This window comes from Scleropages formosus, chromosome 12 (genome assembly GCF_900964775.1).
Source record: "Scleropages formosus chromosome 12, fSclFor1.1, whole genome shotgun sequence".
Classification (NCBI taxonomy): domain Eukaryota; kingdom Metazoa; phylum Chordata; class Actinopteri; order Osteoglossiformes; family Osteoglossidae; genus Scleropages; species Scleropages formosus.
This window is the reverse complement of record NC_041817.1, coordinates 20,836,585-20,855,948: the sequence shown is the minus strand read 5'-3', so window position 1 is coordinate 20,855,948 and position 19,364 is coordinate 20,836,585. Positions and strand designations below refer to the sequence as shown.

General features: G+C 43.0%; 2 protein-coding genes across 2 annotated transcripts in view; both read right to left on the bottom strand.

Moving 5' to 3' along the window:
* Window positions 1-31: 31 nt before the first annotated feature.
* LOC108930891 (ribose-phosphate pyrophosphokinase 2) lies at window positions 32-12,351 on the bottom strand. Its single transcript, XM_018746375.2, has 7 exons — window positions 12,046-12,351; window positions 8,779-8,962; window positions 7,404-7,502; window positions 6,609-6,733; window positions 4,159-4,332; window positions 3,069-3,228; window positions 32-2,258 (listed from the first exon to the last, which is right to left on the bottom strand). The coding sequence occupies exons 1-7, from the start codon at window positions 12,165-12,167 to the stop codon at window positions 2,166-2,168; spliced, it is 957 nt and encodes a 318-aa protein (XP_018601891.1). The 5' UTR covers window positions 12,168-12,351; the 3' UTR covers window positions 32-2,165.
* A 3,701-nt stretch (window positions 12,352-16,052) lies between these two features.
* Window positions 16,053-19,364, bottom strand: part of frmpd4 (FERM and PDZ domain containing 4) — a 38,316-nt gene continuing 35,004 nt past the window's right edge. The window contains exons 16-17 of the mRNA XM_018741756.2: window positions 17,999-19,270; window positions 16,053-17,311 (exon numbers count right to left, since the gene is read on the bottom strand). Of these exons, the coding sequence (XP_018597272.2) occupies window positions 16,053-17,311; window positions 17,999-19,270 (2,531 nt within the window). The remainder of the gene's footprint in view (window positions 17,312-17,998; window positions 19,271-19,364) is intronic.

Here is a 19,364-nt window from a genome sequence, read left to right as displayed (position 1 = left end):
GCAAGCTCAAGTCGTGTTACATTCCAGCTGATGTTAGGAAGAACATGCAATAGTTTCCTTCCTCTGCAGTTAAATATAACAGAACTGTTAATGGATGATGTATCACATGACAACTGCCTTTGAGCCCACAACCTGGAGGAGTAGATGTTCATCAAGCAGGAAAAAACCAAGAAGGCTAGAATTGACTGTACTGAGATTATGTGCATTTTCCTCCAAAAAGACACTTCCTATTCTGTGGGCAGCGGCGTAACGTTGAGGATCCTTGGCAAAACTATCTCCCCTACCCTGTATCCAAAACACTGACCATGTCTGATATTTCATTACAGGTCAAACACTGAGAGACAAAGATGTTTGTTAATTCATTAATTCAAAAAATGCAAAATACTAAAGACATGACAACTTAAGAAAAATATATGACGACACAAAAACCTTTAGAGACTGTGAGCTGACTGCAAATTGAGGTGACATAAACTCACTTCCTACTTTAAAACAGGAGATCTTTGTACTTCCTTGAAACACATAGGTCTTCCAGACACACAAGAAACCAATGCCAACATCAAAAAAAAAAAAAAAAAATCTAAAATGATGTTCAGCAAAGACTCCATGCTAACAGTGCAATGTAATTCAAGCAAAAACAATCTTTGTGTATGGAAAATCAGCGCTTAAGAGAAATCAGTAATATAAACTGGTTCTTGAAGAAGCTTTCCACTGAAGTAATGAAGCAACGCTACAATGAAAACAGCAATTGTTTGAATTAGTTATATTTTAATTTCCCTCTACACTAAATACCATCACTCACTCTTGTCCACAAAGAGCAGCTAAACGGTTATCTATTACTAATAAAGACATGGTCGCATAGTACTTGTAAATATTTTACTGTCCATAAAAGACACTTACAATTATGTAATGTGCTCATTCCTCCTGTGTGGAAGCTTTCTTGGGAGTAGTTTGGTAACCTGATGATGAAAAACTGATGGAATAAACTTTGTGATTATTTCATTATTTACTCTACTCTCCATTGTATTATACATTATTTTGTCACTATTTTATTTGTCTTTTTGGATTCTTTTCATTCTTGCACATTTTACCTCTAACTTTGTGAGTTTCCACACACAGGTTAAAAGGCCTTGATCAGCGAGTTTTATGTACATAATAAAAAAGTGATGGGTAAGCTGGCTGTATTAAAAGTCGCACCATGGACTCATGAACGAGACACAGGCGCATTAACATTTCAGCCATATATCCTTTAAAGTGTTTGGCATAAACACTCAGCAAGCATGTGCGTACATCAGTGATGGACACCACCTGGCAAAGTTCTGAAGAACAGTAATAAAGGCCTTTTTTTAAAACCTTCACTGTGCCTCATCGTTAGACTCTAAAGAACCTTGAATTGTCTGAAAAACGACCCGTTCCAGCACAACCACTCCAAACCCTACCCTTTCAGAATGCAACACTTTAATTCACAAAGCAAGGTTTGAAGGACAATCCTTCTTTACTTCAAGTTCCCAAACTTGAGTACTTGGAACATCACAAATTAAAATTTAATTTTAAAAGCTTTTTTCATTACCAGTGTACAATAAAGCTTGAAAAAGGAAAAAAAAAAAAAAAAAAGGTGTTTCAAGAAAAAAGGACAAAAACCTAGAAATATACAGATGGAAAACTTTGGGTTTCTGAGGAGACCACCTTCTGCTGAACTAAGGGCAATGAAGCTAATGAGTGCATGCTTCCACTATAACACTGAAAAAGTCCTTCAAGAACGAACAAAAAGTTATTTTTTTAATGAAATGCCAAACAAGCCCTAGTAACAGCATGGTTGCCATTAAATAAAAAAAAAAAAAAAAAAAAAAAACAAAACTGTTCTTTGTCTGGAATGTTTCTTAACGTGACTACATTACAGTGAGGTATGAATGAAGACCTCTGATTAAGGCAGCATCAACCTAGTTCAGTGTTTCACAACTTCCATGCCTACTGTGAGGGAAAGGAAGCTACCTTCGCTGTTAAAGAGAACACGGTAAATGCAAGGTGACTTTGTGGGGAAATGGTAGCGGGCACACAATCAGTCACTTGGAATGGTCCAGCCGATGGGTGTCCCCTCTCCCGGGAAGTGTGCTACTGGTGTGAGGTGACTGGCTCCTGGGAAGACTGCTCTGCCCGCTGTTCCTCTCTTACAAGGGCACGTGGCTGAAGAGGTAAGACACGGACTCCCCGTTGTGCGTTCTTCGGATGGCTTCGGCCAGTATCATGGATATATCGATGACCTACACGGATGAGGCCAAAAACTTCATATTAACTGTGTTCAGGTATTAATGTTGTCACTATCAAACAAGGCAGATGAAGAAAAAGCTTCAGTAAGGAAGAGATGATGGAAGTCAATAAAATGAAAATAATGAGTATTCTTTAATTTTCAAGTGCTAATACTTTCTGCCCCTGCTGTGCTGTACTCACAGTATCACACAATGTAATTACTGTACCAGTGGCAGACTGTATTGTATTGCGTTAAAATGTGTAACAAAATCACGTTTATTCATTCAGCTGACGCCTTTATCCAAAGAGACAATGTTTAGCTAGCTAAAAAGATTCACCCGTTTATAACGGTGGATGATTTTTACTGCATCAATTCAGGGAGAAGGGGGTGCGGTGGTGCAGTGGGTTTGCCTGGGTCCTGCTCTCTGGTGGGTCTGAAGTTCAAGTCCCGCTTGGGGTGCCTTGTGGTGGACTGGCATCCCATCCTGGATGTGTCCCCTCCCCCTCCAGCCCTACACCCTGTGTGTTGCTGGGTTAGGCTCCGGCTCGCCGCGACCCCGCTTGGGACAAGAGGTTTCAGTGTGTGTGTGTGTGTGTGTGTGTGTGTGTGTGTGTGTGAATTCAGAGCGAGTACTCAAAGGTACTACAGGAGGAGATGGGTTGTGAACTTGGGTCCTTTGCTACTTGCTGCCCCATTGAGAATTCTGCCATTTCAGTTGGCCACCCACACCTCACCAAAGCTTCTCTCTCAGTTGTGAAGTGTTGGGCCTTCCTACAAGGATGCTACAAGAATGTTGGGAATGGATCACATTTAGAAAATCCACCTGGATCTTTGGACACTGCTTCATCTTCTCCTCCTGGGGAATAGTGTTGGTGACCACCACAGCCTCAAAGGGTGCATTGTTGATGCGGGAAATGGCAGGGCCTGAGAAGATGCCGTGGGTCAGGATGGCATACACTTTAATAGCTCCAGCTGAGATCAGCCTGGACAAAGAGAAAACCAAAAACCAGTCAGGTCGATTCTGAATATTTTTAAGCAACATGGAGATTGTCTGACTTTTTATTATGTAATAGTAATGACAGCATACGCTACCACTTCTTTCTCTTTTAATTTAGGTCTAATTACATCCAACTGTCCCTTCTGTATACACAGTTATCAGGCTTCAACATTAACTGCAAAACTACATAATTTTAAAACAAAAATACAGAATGTACACATACATTTACTAAACATTACAGTCAAAACAGTAATAGCATCTGGTGCAAAAAAAAGATATTCAGATAGGGAGAATATCCAGGATTTATTATTAAAAACATTTTCCACCGATTACACTCTTCAACCCTTCAAATTTGTCTGGTCATAAATTTTGTTGCATCTCCAGTTTCACAATAATAAACACATAACAATTGTAAGACTATATTTTAAGATTTTTAACTTCAAGCTAGATTAAAATTCAAACTCATTACAATGACTGAAAGCAAAAAAAAAAAAATGCTGCCTTGACAACAGCTGAGATTGTTGACCAATTCATTCCATAAACATCATCACCTTCTTACTGATCACCAACGCTCGCAAACACCAGACACAAACGGTGAAGACTGTGGAGAGGAGCTGAACTGATCTGGAGCTGCACTATTTCGTTTGGGTGCGTTTTACTAACACTAGTAGCTGGCCATGGAAATGCAGGACACGTTTTCGCCATGACAGAAATTTTAGAAAATTGGTAAGAGGATCAAATTTTAAATGCTGAAACTTAGTAAACCTGAACATGTTTGCATCTTCAAAAAATTTGTGACTCCGTCCTTTTTAATTTGAGACGTCAAAGTACAAATAACTCGCACCCCATCAGTGCTAAACAGGCGAAAACGTCGACACACGAAGCCATCGCTCCTTCATCGCCTACAGAGACTCACTTGTCGGCAGCATGACAGATGGTACCGCAAGTGTCAGCCATGTCATCGACCAGGATTGCCACGCGATCCTTGACGTCTCCGACCAAAACCATGCGGTCCACTTCATTGGCCTTCTTCCGCTCCTTGTGGATGAGGGCAAACTCCACGTTTAAACGGTCGGCGATTGACGTAACTCTAAAAGAAAAGAAACGCATCCGGGAAACGGTCAACAAACAAGATGCCAGCTGTGAATGGCGATTTGTTTTTATTTCAATAAAAACATGTCACCGGTAGCAGAAACTCAACTTTACAAGCAGCATCACGATGTTTCATCTGCTCTGTCATTTCGTAATACAAGAGTGACCAAAAACAAACAAACTATTTGTTGTCGGCCAAAAACGTAAAATGTCACGACCGTCCAAAACAGAGGATTAAGAAGCAGGAGTGCAAAGTACATGTGAGAAAAATCTGTGTTTATCAGCTACTCAAAATTCAAACACTGAAATCAAATAGAAACCCATATATTATGCAAGGTTTATCTTGCTATTTGCTGAACGGGAATTCTCAAACCCACAGAGGACAATTCTGACAACAGTCCTGCTTGTCTTTACTGGGGTTACTTGGGTTGTAATGATAACGCAGAGATGTAGGACTTCATGACTGTTAAAGATTAGACACTAGACTTTGTTTCTGTTTTACGTGTCATTGCTGGGTGCAAACGGGTCAGTCTAAAGGCCCGAGGCTGTGTGACATTTTCAACATGGCTTCTGTTTCCTTTGAAAGAAGGACCCTGTGAAATCAATTTGCTCCGATTCATTCTTTGCATTTCCAAAAAAGCGAAAGTGGATGTCGGAAACGGATGTCCAATTTTAATACCTGGGTACATTTTTTTGAACTTCTTAGATAGCGCCTCTTGAGCTACCCCAGCTAAACGCTGTAACCCTTTGCCCTTGTGCCGTGTTTACTTCTATGGTAGATTTACATTTGCTTTTAATCATTTAGTAGATACTTTCCCCCAAGGTGACACACTACTCGGAGTAAAAAAAAAAAAAAAAGTGCACTTCATCGTTGGCGAAGACCTCTAAAAGCGAACACACGACAGTACCGGTTTTTGCCACCCACAGCTAGTTTTGGTACCTAGTAACTGTGCATAAAATTGAGTCTGGCGGAAAAGGGGACTATGACAGATGGCGTGATGCAAATTTATGGAGCTGTTAGGAGATCAAGAGAGATGTGGGTCTGAAAGACAGGAAGGCTTTTCACGCTGTTCTTGAATAGTGAAACGGATTCCGCAGGTCTGCGGGACAAAGGAAGGTCATTCGACCACATTGGAGCAGAACTGAAGACCTACAGTTCCTGGAGCTCTTGCGAGGTCTACGTTGTCGCCAATTAAAGTAAGAAATAAATAACCAGGCAGCTGACTTTATTTATCCCTGCTGCTACCGCAGTGCCCTTGAGCAAGACGCCTACCCTGACTTTCTCAAGTAAAGGTTACCTTGTAGTATAAATAAGAAAATAACTATAAATAGCTCAGTACAGAAACCTAATTTTCTAAGTGACCTTGAACAAAGGTGTCAGCTAAAACTAATGAAACTAAGGGTTAACAATGGCTATATCGTAAACTTATCAGAAAAATAATGCAAATCAATAATAAATTCAGATAAAATGCAACTGTATATGATTTCGTGGTTTACGGAATAACAGAAGTCGTCCACTTTAACCCCTTTACTGCAACTGATTTGTTCTCATTTGAGGGAGAGTAAACGTGCACATTTAACTGAATGTCCTGAGCGGTAACCTCTTATCTGCACTGAACTAATTCACGGTGAAGAGACAGAGAAATTTGCTGACAGAGTTGTTCTTCAGTTACTCACCAATTGTCCTTGCGACAATTCTGAATACCGTGCTGTACCCTGTGCACTTCAATCTTATTACAGCGCAAACCTCAAAGCCTCATTTAAATAATTAATACTGCAATGACAAACATGATCATTTTTCATTCATTATGAGTAACTGTGGTTCCAAAGCAGGGCTGCAGAGGTCTGAATCCTATCCCAGGAGGATGTGACATGATGCAGGATACACCCTGGGCAGGGCACCAATTCACCACAGGGGAATCACATACTTGTTCACTCCCATACAAACACCAAGATTAAATTAGAGGCCCCAGTTCATCCCAAACACTTAACTTTGGACTGTGGGAGGAAACCAGAGCACTTGGAGGAAACTCACAAGAAAGGGGAGGAAGAGACAGAGCCTGATCCAAACCCACCTTCGGGTACCTGTGAGGCACCAGCGCTACCCGCTACACCACTGTGCCATCCATCCTGCTCACCTGTGAAATCTACATCTGTTGCTAAAGTCCACAAAACTAGTGAAAAGGTACACCGCACGTTTCCAGCAGTCCTTCTTTCACAACAGGGCATTCGTCATCACCTCGGCCAGAAATTCCCACGAGTGCTCGGACATACCGCTTGGCCCCGCCTGCATCTGGAGACACAATTATGCAGTTCTTCCATTCCGGAATGTTCTCCCTGATCCACTGGAGAACTGCAGGCTCTGCATACAAGTTGTCCACAGCAATATCAAAAAAGCCCTGCGAAGATGAAAGTGTTGACCTCGTCTTTAATAACCAGCTGACATCCAATGCACTCCGTATTTCTCATATTTTTATCAAATAAATGATGGCAAATGAAATGGAAACAACAGAGGAAGTTAATTATTGCCAGTTCCCCAAATACAGGAGATCTTGGCTGAAACCTAATAGTTAAAGAAGTTAAAAAATAAACTACATAAAACTGATAGAAGTTTTGTCCTATTAAGCAGCACAGTAAAACCGTGTTCTTTAAGATGCATTGACACTGTCTTGGACGATGTCAAAGTCTTAGAGCTCCACACTTACAATGTCAAAAATACATTTTGAGAGTTTGTGCAGAAATTGGTTTCATCTTCCTAGCTGGCAATTTCTGCACCAGTTATAATAAAGTAAATACGACATTTCGAGCAGAAGCCTTTCAAGCTTGGAGTTATCATTGTGCAACTTCACTTTGGATCGTCGAGTGGAGGGGGGGGACGGGGGACTATGACTAAAGGTCACACAAACAAGCACCAATACACATGACAAGATTCAAATAAGCTGAGAAGCTCATTCATATTTAGCCCTGTTGTTCGACACACTGGGCACCAGGCACCGTGTGTGTGTGACTCAGCTCCGGGAAGCTCTTCTGGACCAGGTGGACATCAATATGCAGATGAGAGGTGCTCACCTGGATCTGCGAAGCATGGAGGTCCATGGTAATGATGTGGTCAGCCCCCGCCACAGACAGCATGTTGGCCACCAGCTTGGCCGAGATGGGGGCACGGCTCTGTGAAACGATCTGGGAGTTAGGACCTACAGTTATGCTTCCAAATGACTGATTTTGGGGCAATCCTAACTTTTCAACCACATCTGACCTTCGCTGACACACTTCTGCAACGTCACACACCCTGCTGCTGCAGGAATCAGCTTCATCCAGGCAAAGGGACGCGACCCTGACATCCGTACGGTCAAAATGATCGCTGCTACGGTTCGGCTTGATGCATTAAGTCAAGTCACATGCAACACCATCCAGTCCACGTATGGTTAAGAGCAGGAACACAGCGTGCAGAATTGCTACATCTGCTTTGGATGTTAATGTGTGCGCACGACACACAACCAAGGAGCGCTGCAGAACACTGACCCACGGAGGACCGCAAACCCCGCTTTTGATACATTTTTGCTTACCGACTTCAGATTTCCATGAATGAACGGGATACAGCTACTTGAAAATGTGCATAAATATACAGAAGCATTTTGAATTAGCTCAATCTATGTGTTTAATGTAACATGTACAACTGTGTGCCTCTAACTGAATTACAACATACAGGAAATATTTTAGATCTCAAATACAATTAAAAAAACTTGCATACATGGGAACCCTGTCACATGATAAATTAAGACACTAAGTTTATTTTAATACAAATATACTAAATGTGTGTGGTTCTACTAATGCTACTACTACAAATGTAGTAGCATTTATTCATTAATTGACAATTTTCTCCAAAGTGACTTAAATTTAAGCTATTTACAATGATCTCTCCATTTATAAAGCATGGTAATTTTATTTATTTATTTTTTATCTGGTTCAAGGGTAAGTACTTTACTCAAGGGTGTTATGACAGAAGATCTTGGACCTGCAACCACCGTGCCCAGAGACAGAAAGTCTAACCATCATGCAACCTGCTGCCCTAAATGTTTCTCTAATTAAAAACGTATCATCACTTAAACTTGTATAACATCGCCATGCTTGGTTGGACACTTGATCCAACACAAGGATTGTTTCAGCATTTCGGTGACTAAATAGATGCTACGGGATTTATTTCATGGTATGATGTGACATGTTGCAAAATACAAGTGTAGCTACACATTTCTCTTTGGAGAAGGGGTGTTACCATCTCTGCAGAATATCATAAACAGAAAACAGACAGTGATGGAGATGGAAAGTCATGGAGCCTAAAAGCATTGAGGACCTTCTGTCTTTTTTTTTTTTTTTGAGAAAACTTGCTTTACCAGACAAATAAAGTCAGTGTGAAAGACAGATCTTCTTAAGGAATGGACGTTACCTTGTCCTTCTTGTCCTGACGGGCATAGGGGAAGCAGGGGATGACGGCGGTGACGCGTGACGATGAAGCGATCTTGCAGGCGTTGATCATTATGAGCAGCTCCATCAGGTTGTCATTGATCTCGCCGCAGCCGCTCTGCACGATGTAGACGTCCTCGCCTCGGACGCTCTCGCCGATTTCCACGCTGATGGGGAGGGGGAGGGGGGGTGGCACGGCTGCTAACGTCATTACACGCTCCATCAGGCCTTACAAAAGCACAGCTCATACTCTTGTATACCCACAATGCACTGCTACAACCGCAACTGCTATAGCTGTCATGCTACTGTGTAAAAAGAGAAACAACAAAAAAACGATAATCTATTCATGTAACTCATTTCATATTGCAACAGATCCAGCCCTGACACACACACACACACACACACACACACACACACACACACACACACACACACACCCAGTACTGCGGTATCTCTCCATGTGAGTTTACTCAGTTAGTTGGACAATGTACATAGAGAGGCAGATTTTATTTACACTGCATTAGGAAAAACTGTTAGACCTAATGAATAATCCTGAGTTTGTGAGTTATTTATTAATTTAGCTGAAAGGTTTCTCCAAAGCAACTTACAATGTTAGATTTGTACCTTCATTAAGGGTACTTAGAGTCACTTAACTGCAAAAGAGCAGCTCTGTGCCACCTACTGCCTTTAGACATATTTATCATCATCATTGTTATATGGCTAACGCGATTGATCTTGTCTAATGAAATATGAGAGAGGTGCGCAATGGTAGGCATGTGATACAATTCAGTTAAAATGTGCACTGTGGAGTAAACGTGGGCTTCATCTACTATATGACGTCACACGACGCAACTTCCATTTGGGAGAGCTGTGTAAAAATCACCGAATTAAGCGGGGTGTGAACAGCGTGCGACGGCGCTAGTGGTGTAAGAGGTCACCGAGCGTCACTCCAGCGGTCGCGTGACCGCGTGTTTTCGGGCCGCAAACTTTTAAGCGAGCATATGCGCTCAAGGGCTGTGGCACAAGACGCACCACATCACATGTGTCGCATTAGAACGCGTCCTGGTCTCAGTCAATGGCATTTAAAATCAGTTTGCTCCAAGTATGTTACTGGAGAAAACGTAAGAATTCAGATGGCCAGGAGTTTCATCATGTCCTGCAGAGGGTCCGAAAAGTGCGTCATTTAGCCAAACAACATACAGCGGGGACATTTCTCCTGTAAGAAATAAAGGAAAAATGTTGTGCGCTTGGACCAAGTGGCTACTTGTTAATTATTAGCCACTAGTGTCGTTCTCTGATCGCCTTTATCAATCTGTACCTGCAAACCAGAAATATTTACACTTTGTGAGGTTTACAGTGGAAAAATTATTTAGGATGAGGTATGTAGACCCTGCAATGGATTGGCATCCCATCCAAGTTGCATCACACTTAGCCTTGTGCCCCGTGTTTTGTGGACAGGCTCCAGACCCCCGCAACCCTGACCTGGGCAAACGGTTAAGGAAAGTGATGCTGTGTACATGATGGTAATGCATCAACTCGAGTGCCTTCTGCTGCTACCGCAACAACTACAGGCAGTCCCCGGGTTACGAACGTCCGACTTGCGTATTAATTACGTAGTAGTCACGAGCCACCTCCCGTAAAGCCTATTGCATTAAAAATTCGAGCAACATACATTGGTTTGTAATAAACGGGCGCTACTTTGCGACGCGCGTGAAAATATTGCGCATCTACAGCGGTTCGTCGGGACGCGAGCCCAAGGTAGGACAAAGACTTTGTTCTTTTCAGTCGGACTGTCACGCCAACGACCTGGCCCCGAATGTCTGCACCTGCCCGAAATCAGAGCAGCAGGGTATAAAGAAGCCACACCTGCACACCTCGGTTGCGGAATCTCATCCGAGAAATCCGTCTCTCCAGCGCTCTGGAGTGAACCCACGACAACCTACCTGTCCTTCCGAGTCCCTTGTTCTCCTCAATCCCTCGTTCCCGCTCCTGACACATTCATTGCCTCCTCGACTACGACATCGGATTCCCCAAGACCCACGCCTGTCCGCGACCACAAGTCTCGCCTTCTCCCTTGCATACCGACAATAAAGATCCTGCGACTGGGTCCACACACACCTCAGTGTGACACGAACCCCGTTGCTGTTAAGAGTGTCTTGTGTGTTATTGTATTTGGCTTTAATTTTTTTTAGTTTTTACCCTCATAACCATGGCGCCAAAGCATAAATGTGATGCAAGTGATGGCAATGCATCAAAGAAAACTATCACAACTGAAACTAAAGTGGAAATAATAAAGCGATCAGAAAAAGGTGAAACGCCAACAAACACTGGAAACGCAAACATTACAGTTCTTTAATGTTTATTATACCTATACACACTCTTTATTATGAAAACTGTCGTGACATTTATTACTACTGTATTATTATGTTAAAGATTTTTTTTTTTTTTAATGTTTTCATGCACAGAAAGGTACATTACATACTATATACTAAGACAAACATTTTGACTAACGGTAGATACGAATCGGACCTAACTGTTCCACTTACGTACAAATCCGACTTAAGGACGGAACTCGTTCGTAATCCAGGGACTGCCTACAGTAATGCCTCTCAAACTTGTATGATCACACAATACTAAGTATAAAACTAGATTCTGCGTAACTTTCCGTTTCAAGGTAAAATACTACAATATTCCATCCTTGAGCCGGACGAAGTGTCTTAGACAGAAACCTGCACGTGAATGGTGACCCGAGCAGCGACGTACCGCCAGGGACCATCCGTGATTTGCCTCTGTTTTTGTGATCTAACTTCATTGCGAAGTCTGGAGGACGGGGGGGCGCAGCATTTATTATGCAATCCGTTTTTTTATGAGGGTCCCACCTCGGACCGAACGCGTGTGAGCAGCAGCTGGTCAAACGTTGCCACCCGTTCGTCACGTGCGTTTCCCGCGAATCCCGGACAGAGAGAGAGAGAGACACATGATTTTGTGTCGCGCAGCGCAGTGCAGTGCAGTGCAGTGCAGAACCTGGCTGGATCATGCACTCGGAGGATCGCGCGCACACGGTCAAGTTCACAGCGCGAGTTGACCCACAACGACCCGGTCGCACTTCTCCGCCGATCCCGACCCCGTGCAGTGAGTCGCGCGCGCACGCACGCGATCAGCTCACGCTTGCATGATGATTCAGACGTCATATATTTCACGTGCGTCAACGTGAATAACAATAAAAAAAAAAAAAAAAAAAAGGACTCACCACGTTTCCTGATTGCTGAACTTCTTGGTGACCACTTTCCCCAAATCCAGTCCCAGTCTGTCAGCCACTTTTTGCGACAGATCGTGGTGGGAACTCCCACTGAAAAGCACGATGTTGGGCATGGCTGAAGCGGGATGTCCGATGAAAGCGCGGAAACAAATATCTTTACCGAGAAGTAGGGCAAAACAAATGGTGGAATGGTCGTGGTGAAGTGGGAGTTTCGACAGCTAGCTAGATGTAGCGCAAGCTAGCTCCTCCACACACGTTTAGCAGGAAAGAGATTCTGTGTCCGAAAGGAAATGATGCGCTTGGACCCGCCCACTGTCCCCGCCCATCATCCCCGCCCACTCTCCGCCCACTGTCCTCGCCAAGTCTCCGCCCATTGTCCGGTCCGCTCTCTACACGTTCATTCTTCGCCTCCTTGACCCGCCCACTGTTTCTTTGGATCCGCCCACACCCCCGTGCAGACAGGTGACCACTGCTTATTGATACCTTGTATTTATATTAGCTACAACGAAGCTAGTGAAGCAAAAATAAGCAAAAGCAGTACATTCAATGCAGAAATATATATATTTTTTAAGTATTAAGGGGGAAGTAAAATCAACAGCCAAGTCCAATGGCTGTGCTGCAAATTCATTACATATAATAAGTGCGGTTTCGGTGGGATTTGTTTTGCGAAGGTGTAGAAGTCAACCTGCTTTATACTTCTTGTATTTTTATGGGAGAATGCACATAACTGCTGTTATAGTGCGTTTTTCTTCATAATTGTTTATTATTGTATTGTTGAATATCATTCTCTTGTTTGCCAACTGTAAAATGAATGGAATGCTTGCTTTTGTGCAATGGTTTATAAATTACCTGATGTTTTGGAAAGACTGCATTAGTCTGCATGTTGAAGTAAGCCTGTTGTCAAGCATTTTAATATTATTCAGTTTTATGGAGCACTATTTTAAGTACATACTTTTAGTGTACACCATCAGCCACAACATTAAAACCACTGACAGTGAATAACATTGATTATCTCGTTACAATGGCACCTGTCAAGGGGTGGGATATATTTGGCAGTAGCTGAACAGTGAGTTCTTGAATTTCATGTGTTGGAAGCAGGAAAAATGGGCAAGCAACTTTGAAAAGGACCAAATTGTGATGGCTAGACAACTGGGTCAGAGCATCTCCATAACGGCAGGTCTGTGGGGTGTTCCCAGTATGCAGTGGTTAGTATCTACCAAAAGTGGTCCAAGGAAGGACAACCGGTGAACAGGCAACAGGATCATGGGCACCCAAGACTCATTGATGCACGTGGTCCATCTGGTCTGATCCCACAGGAGTGCTACTGCAGCACAAATTGCTGAAAACCTTAATGCTGACCATGATAGAAAGGTGTCAGAACACGCAGTGCATCACAGCTTGCTGCATATGAGGCTGCGTAGCCGCAGACTGGTCAGAATGCCCATGCTGACCCCTGTCCACCACCAAAAGTGCCTACAATGGGCACGTGATCATCAGGACTGGGCCGTGGAGCAATGGAAGAAGGTGGCCTGGTCTGATGAATCATGTTTTCTTTTAGATCCTGTGTACGGCCAGACGCGTGTGTGTGATTTACCTGAGGAAGAGATGGCAGCAGGATGCACTATGGAAAGAAGTTAAGCCGGCAGCAGCGGCAATGTGATGCTCTGGGCAATGTTCTGTTGGGAAACCTTGGGTCCTGGCATTCATGTGGATGTTGCTTTGACAAATACCACCTACCTAAAGATTGCTGCAGACCATGTACACCCCATTCATGGCAACGGTATTCCCTGATGGCAGTGGCCTCTTTCAGCAGGATAATGTGCCCTGCCACACTGCAAAAATTGTAAAAAATTTCGAGGTGTTGACTTGGCCTCCAAATTCCCCAGATCTCAATCCGATCGAGCATCTATGGGATGTGCTGGAAAAACAAGTCCGATCCATGGAAGCCCCATCTCGCAACTTACAGGACTTAAAGGATCTGATACCACAGGACACCTTTAGAGGTCTTGTGGAGTTCATGCCTCGATGGGTCAGAGCTATTTTGGCAGCATGAGGGGGACCTACGCAATATTAGGCAGGTGATCTTAATGTTTTGGCAAATTGGTGTATACAACTGAATCTATTTTTGTGTGTGTGAGCAAAAAAGCCACAGTTTTGCCTGGATTCACTCCACTTAATAACTGTGATTAAAGTTTGTTTTAAAGTTCAAACCATCGGGTTGTCATAATGATTATCTTTTTGCTTGTTTAGCTAAATGAAGAATAAGTCATTAGCAAGAATATGGTAACTGCCTTCTCAATTTAAGAACACATTTGAGACCTAAAGTCTATTCTTAAATTTTGTTCATAAGTCACTTTTCAAAGTCATTGAAATGTTGATTTATTTAAAATTTTAATAAATGTGTTCAAGATCAATAAAATGTTAATAATACAGATGTCCAACGACTTAATGCATAAATACTTTGTACAACTTTTTATTTTAATATTTTAATTAATTTTGAGGTATATGAAAGTCAAAACTATTTTATTAACTATTTTAAATGACATAAGGATATGTTGTTGCCACAAACTCCTACTGAATCCTGATTGTCAGTTAAAGCATGCCATAAACAGTCAAATATATATGGTCTTGTTATTCATCACCAACACAGACGAACACACCAGATAAGAGCTGTAAACAGTGTAGAAGCGACTTGAATTCATGCCCTCCCTCACCTTTTGAATCATTTCACTCACCCCTTTTGGCAGAGTTGTCATATAGGGATTGCATTCTCTGCTCCAAATATCAATGTAGTAAACAGATAAGTGAAGAAAGTGGAATTAAAAGTAAATGAACACACTAGAAAAAATATCTTTAAAGTCTTTAACGCCATCATTTGTAACACAAGGAGGTGATGTATATTGCTGATATAATTCCATTTTTACAGTCATCACAGCAGATGTGTTGTGCTTGGCATATTAAGGGGATCCTTTTAGGGCCAGCAAAGACAGTCTTCTTCAGTTATTGGAGACACTTTCATTTCTAAAAAACTTTGAATAAAACTAAAGCTGAACACATTTTGTATTCCATCCCTCCTTTCCAGGAACATTGCATAATTGGTAATATACACGTTTCAACAATGTGATTACATACAGCACAGGATGTTTTATACTTCCTGTGCTTAATATACAATTCAATAAGTGAATATAATATTTTCAAGTGGAACTGAACAAAGCATTTATACTGCAAACATATAATGTCTGCACAGCAACTGTAGTATTTCTATGTATAGAAAATGAATTATACACTCTGCTGCGAAAGACCATCGGTAAGCAAAATCTAAAAAATAAAGACAATATGAAGTCCAGCTCACAATTTAAAATTTTAATGTGTTCAAACAATATTCTAAAATAATTTTAATTGCAAGGTATTGTTAGAATGATTTCATAAATTAATTCCATATAATGATATAATCAGAGGAATGTACAAAAAAGTCTATATTGCCCTATGTGTTGATCTGTATATCTTATAAAAAGAATAAGTAATTTAAACAATTTCTTTGATTTTTTTCAATTTTGTTTTCTAAAGTAATTAAAATTTAATTCAGATTTGTTTAAAAAAACTACCGTTTTTTATAATTAAATAATTGTACATTTTCAGTAAAAACCAGTACTTGTACGTGAAGAAATATGTAAGATAATTTCTTCAAATATTAGGTTTTTCATATTGCAGTAGGTAAAAGTAATGTAATGAAAAAAAGACAGGCAAATACATGAAGAATTATATTATTTTACATTCTTACAATTTGCTTTTTGTTGGACGACGAGTACCTTTTCGTTTTACAGTCCTACACACCGCTTTATACATGTATATTTAATACAATTTATTCATGAATAATATTTATTTACATATAAAACAAAGTATACACAGGGAAAGTTAATTACAACAATTTATACAATGGGGTGAGTTTCCCCAACAATTCTGTGTATGGCTTTGCAAAACGACATTGGAAAGAGCGCTTACTTATTGAGAAGTGATTTTAGCGAACGTGTGAGTGCGTTTATGATAGTGGACATAGTGGTTGAGTGCCGCGCCAGAGCTTTAACACTGTAGTCTTTGCTGGCGCCAACTGCAGCTGCCTCGGCAGCCTTCAGCAGGCAGATGTAGTTCACGACAACCTCATCTACTTTGGCTACCACCTCACGTTGCTGGGCCTCCTCAGACATTCCTTTCACGAGGCACATGCAAGCCTCTGTCAAGCAGCATAGAACCTGGAAGCTGCATGTCACAGCCAAAATCATTTCTTCTGGGCTTTTTTGTGCTAGGGCCATCTTCCTACAGGCGGTTCCTAGCTCTTTGGACTCAATGGAGAGCAGCTGTTTGTATTGGAACAGGTCAGCTCCCTGAATCTCGGGCAGTGGGCCATCAGCTCTCCCAACACTGGAGCGCACCAGGGTTATCAACTCTCCAGCATCCCTCTGCGCAGCTGCAAAACCAGAGGGGAAGCTGTACATATTGTCCTTCAGCACGTTAACCCGAGCTAGCTGGGCGCTGAAGCTCATGCTGTTCAAGTTAACATCCAAGTAATGCTGCTCTCCAAGGGCCTTTGTAGGAGATGCTAAGTCCTCCACTCCACTGCTGGAAGACAGTCTTGATGTCCTTTGGGCCCTCTTGGGTGACTCAGATGTGTGAAGCTCTCCATCATCTTCGTCCTCATCAGCAACTGTCTTCTTTTTGAGAAAGCAGTAGCTGAAGGGACCGTGGCACCTCCAATTGCTGGTGTCCAGCTTTGGCAAAGATCTGAACTGCTTAGTGTCTTTTGGCATGGGAAGCACAACTGAAGCTCTTCTGCCATCCCTGCTGCCAGTGGAGCAAGCAGAATTAGAGGAGACTGAGCCCTGGGAGTAACTCTTGGAAAGCTTCTTCCCAGCAGGTTTCTTTTGAGGTTTGGAATCAAGTGATAGAGAAGGCTGCAAACTTCGACCAGCGCTTGTGACTTTGGTTGACAATTCAGCACTACCAGAGTATGTGGTCAAGCTACTTGAGCTCCGCCGTAGGGTCCTGTCTTTCTTGGTTATCCTAAGGCTGCCTGTGCTCTGCTCACATGGAAGCAAGCTGATGGGAGATGTCTGGATATGGTTCTGCTTGGGGATTTCAGTAGGCTCCTGCTTTGGCACATCAGTATCTGCACTAATATTAGATGGTGGTGGTATGGCATTGACCTTGACCTGTTTGGAAAAACAGTCTCCTCTTCGTGCCATCTCGAGTTCTGTGCAAGCTACACTAGGGGTAGTAGAAAAACACAGAGAATCATTAAGCATCTCCCTGATAGCATGCTTTGATCTGCAATCATCCTTGAACTGGTCCATGTCACCAGGGGGCTGATTGCTGCAAACTTCTGCCGAGGGTCTGCCAACACCCTCGAGTACATTCGCTTTACACAGGTCCAGAACCTGCTTAGCATCAAAGCCTTGTTCTAATTTGCCTTCATAGTCAGAAAATGAACTCCTTCTGTCAATACAGTGTTTAACTTCAAGATTGTTCGTAGATCCCTGAGCATGCAAATCAGGACTCTTCTTCAGTTTAGCAGGCAGTGTAGCAGAGTGGTACATTCTGGGACCATTACCTGCTCTTGAGGAAGTTCCAACAGAGTGTACCAAACTTGAATATTCAGAGGGTGCAGGTTTGGGCAGCATGCAGGGGTACCTTGTAATGGCGTTGTTCTTAACTCTACCCTGGTCTAACAGTGCAGGATTGTGACCAACATGCGTGCTAATGTTGATCCTGCTGTCATTAAATCTCAAGCTAACACCTACGTTTAAGCTGTGCAACTTGCCACCTTGGTGCATTTGGCTTAGATTTACAGTCTGACTATAAGACTCGTTTCTCGGCTTTGGGTTATCCCTAACCCATCCTTCCTTCACACAGAGATCAGCGAATACATTATTAATCCTTGTTGCTGTACCTGTAGTTTCTTTAATCTTGGGCAGCCGCTGGCATCCATCTTGCAAAGAGCCCAGTGTGGGCTCAGAGCCTGTCGGCGTGTGTATGTTAGGCTGTATCTTCTGGGAAAGCGATGAGTCTGCTTTTTGGTAGAGTTCCTTTCCCTGCAATCCGTGACTTGATGTGCCATGGGCTTTCTCCTCAGTTACTGCATAGCTGATACCTTTCATGGCGGACTCGGCTGGTGCAAGCTTGCTGTCAGCTGCGCAGAGAGGGGAATCCACGGGCATGGTGCAGCTGCTACTCCCCGCATTGCAGTTGGCATCGAGGGAAGAGCACTGGGAGCTCTGAAGGGAGTAGTTGCTGTCACTTTGCAGGGACGACATGCGTTTGGCGAGATGGTACTCACACAGCCGGGTAACGGGCTGTTCTGCTGGGGGAGGCTTCGTCTGCGTCTGTTCCCCGCTGGGGTTGTTTGTTTGTTTGGATTTGTTTAGCTCCCTGTCTGGTGACAGGAGTGCCCTGTCTGAGGAACCCTTTTGCTTAACAATCTCAGAAGTGCCATTACCATCATCTTCCGGGTCATTCTCTTTGATACCCATCCTGCTAGTGTGGGGCCCCCATGACTGGCTGCGACCACTCGCATCCCCCGGGACAGCCTCTGCTGTCTTGTTTTCAGACACAGGCTGCCGCTTTTGGCTCTTTTCACGAAATGAGGTGCGCTCAAGATCAAAGTGACTCATGCGGTGTGACTCCCGTGTGCTGAACGTGTTGAATTTCCCCACTTGCTGCTGATCTTCCCCACCAGGCTCGGCCAATCTTGGCAGCCGCTTACCCGCAGTATTAGTGTCAAAGTGCCTTCTGGCATCTGTCTCACCTGTCTTTCCTCTTCGCTTGCTGTTACTGGAGCTCACCAGAGAGCCCATCTGCATTAGGTTGAAGTAGTCTGTCACAGATTTGGTTTCCATGGTTTCTGGCTCCATTTCAAGGCCGTCCGAGTGGAGCATCTGCTTCGAAGGCACAGCTGTGGACTGCGGTTCTTCTTCCTGGCTGCTTGTGAAGCCACTGGGAATTTTAAGGACAGGATCTTGATCAGAGGGGGAAACGGGGAACTCAGTTTTCTCTTCAAGGAGTGGCTGGTACCCTTCAGTGGTGGCCACAAACAAGCGCATGGAGTTCTCGGACTGCTTCTGGGCCGTTGCAAGCTCCGAGCTCTCTGTCATCTCTGAGGAGTTTGTCTCATTTCCAGAATCTGAAGATGACTCTGGACTAAAGGCCCGAGATATTGCTACACCTGTATGCCACAGAAAGACAAACAACTTATTAATAACCACATCTGAGGCACTTTTTATGCATCTTGTTAAAATGGTACATATTTTATTCATACA

Coding starts and splice junctions, on each gene's coding strand:
- LOC108930891 (XM_018746375.2), bottom strand. CDS start 12,167: ATGCCCAACATCGTGCTTTTCAGTGGGAGTTCCCACCACGATCTGTCG. Junction 7,503..8,778: donor GTCAGGACAAGAAGGACAAG/GTAACGTCCATT, acceptor ATCGTTTCACAG/AGCCGTGCCCCCATCTCGGC. Junction 6,734..7,403: donor TCCATGCTTCGCAGATCCAG/GTGAGCACCTCT, acceptor TCATCTTCGCAG/GGCTTTTTTGATATTGCTGT.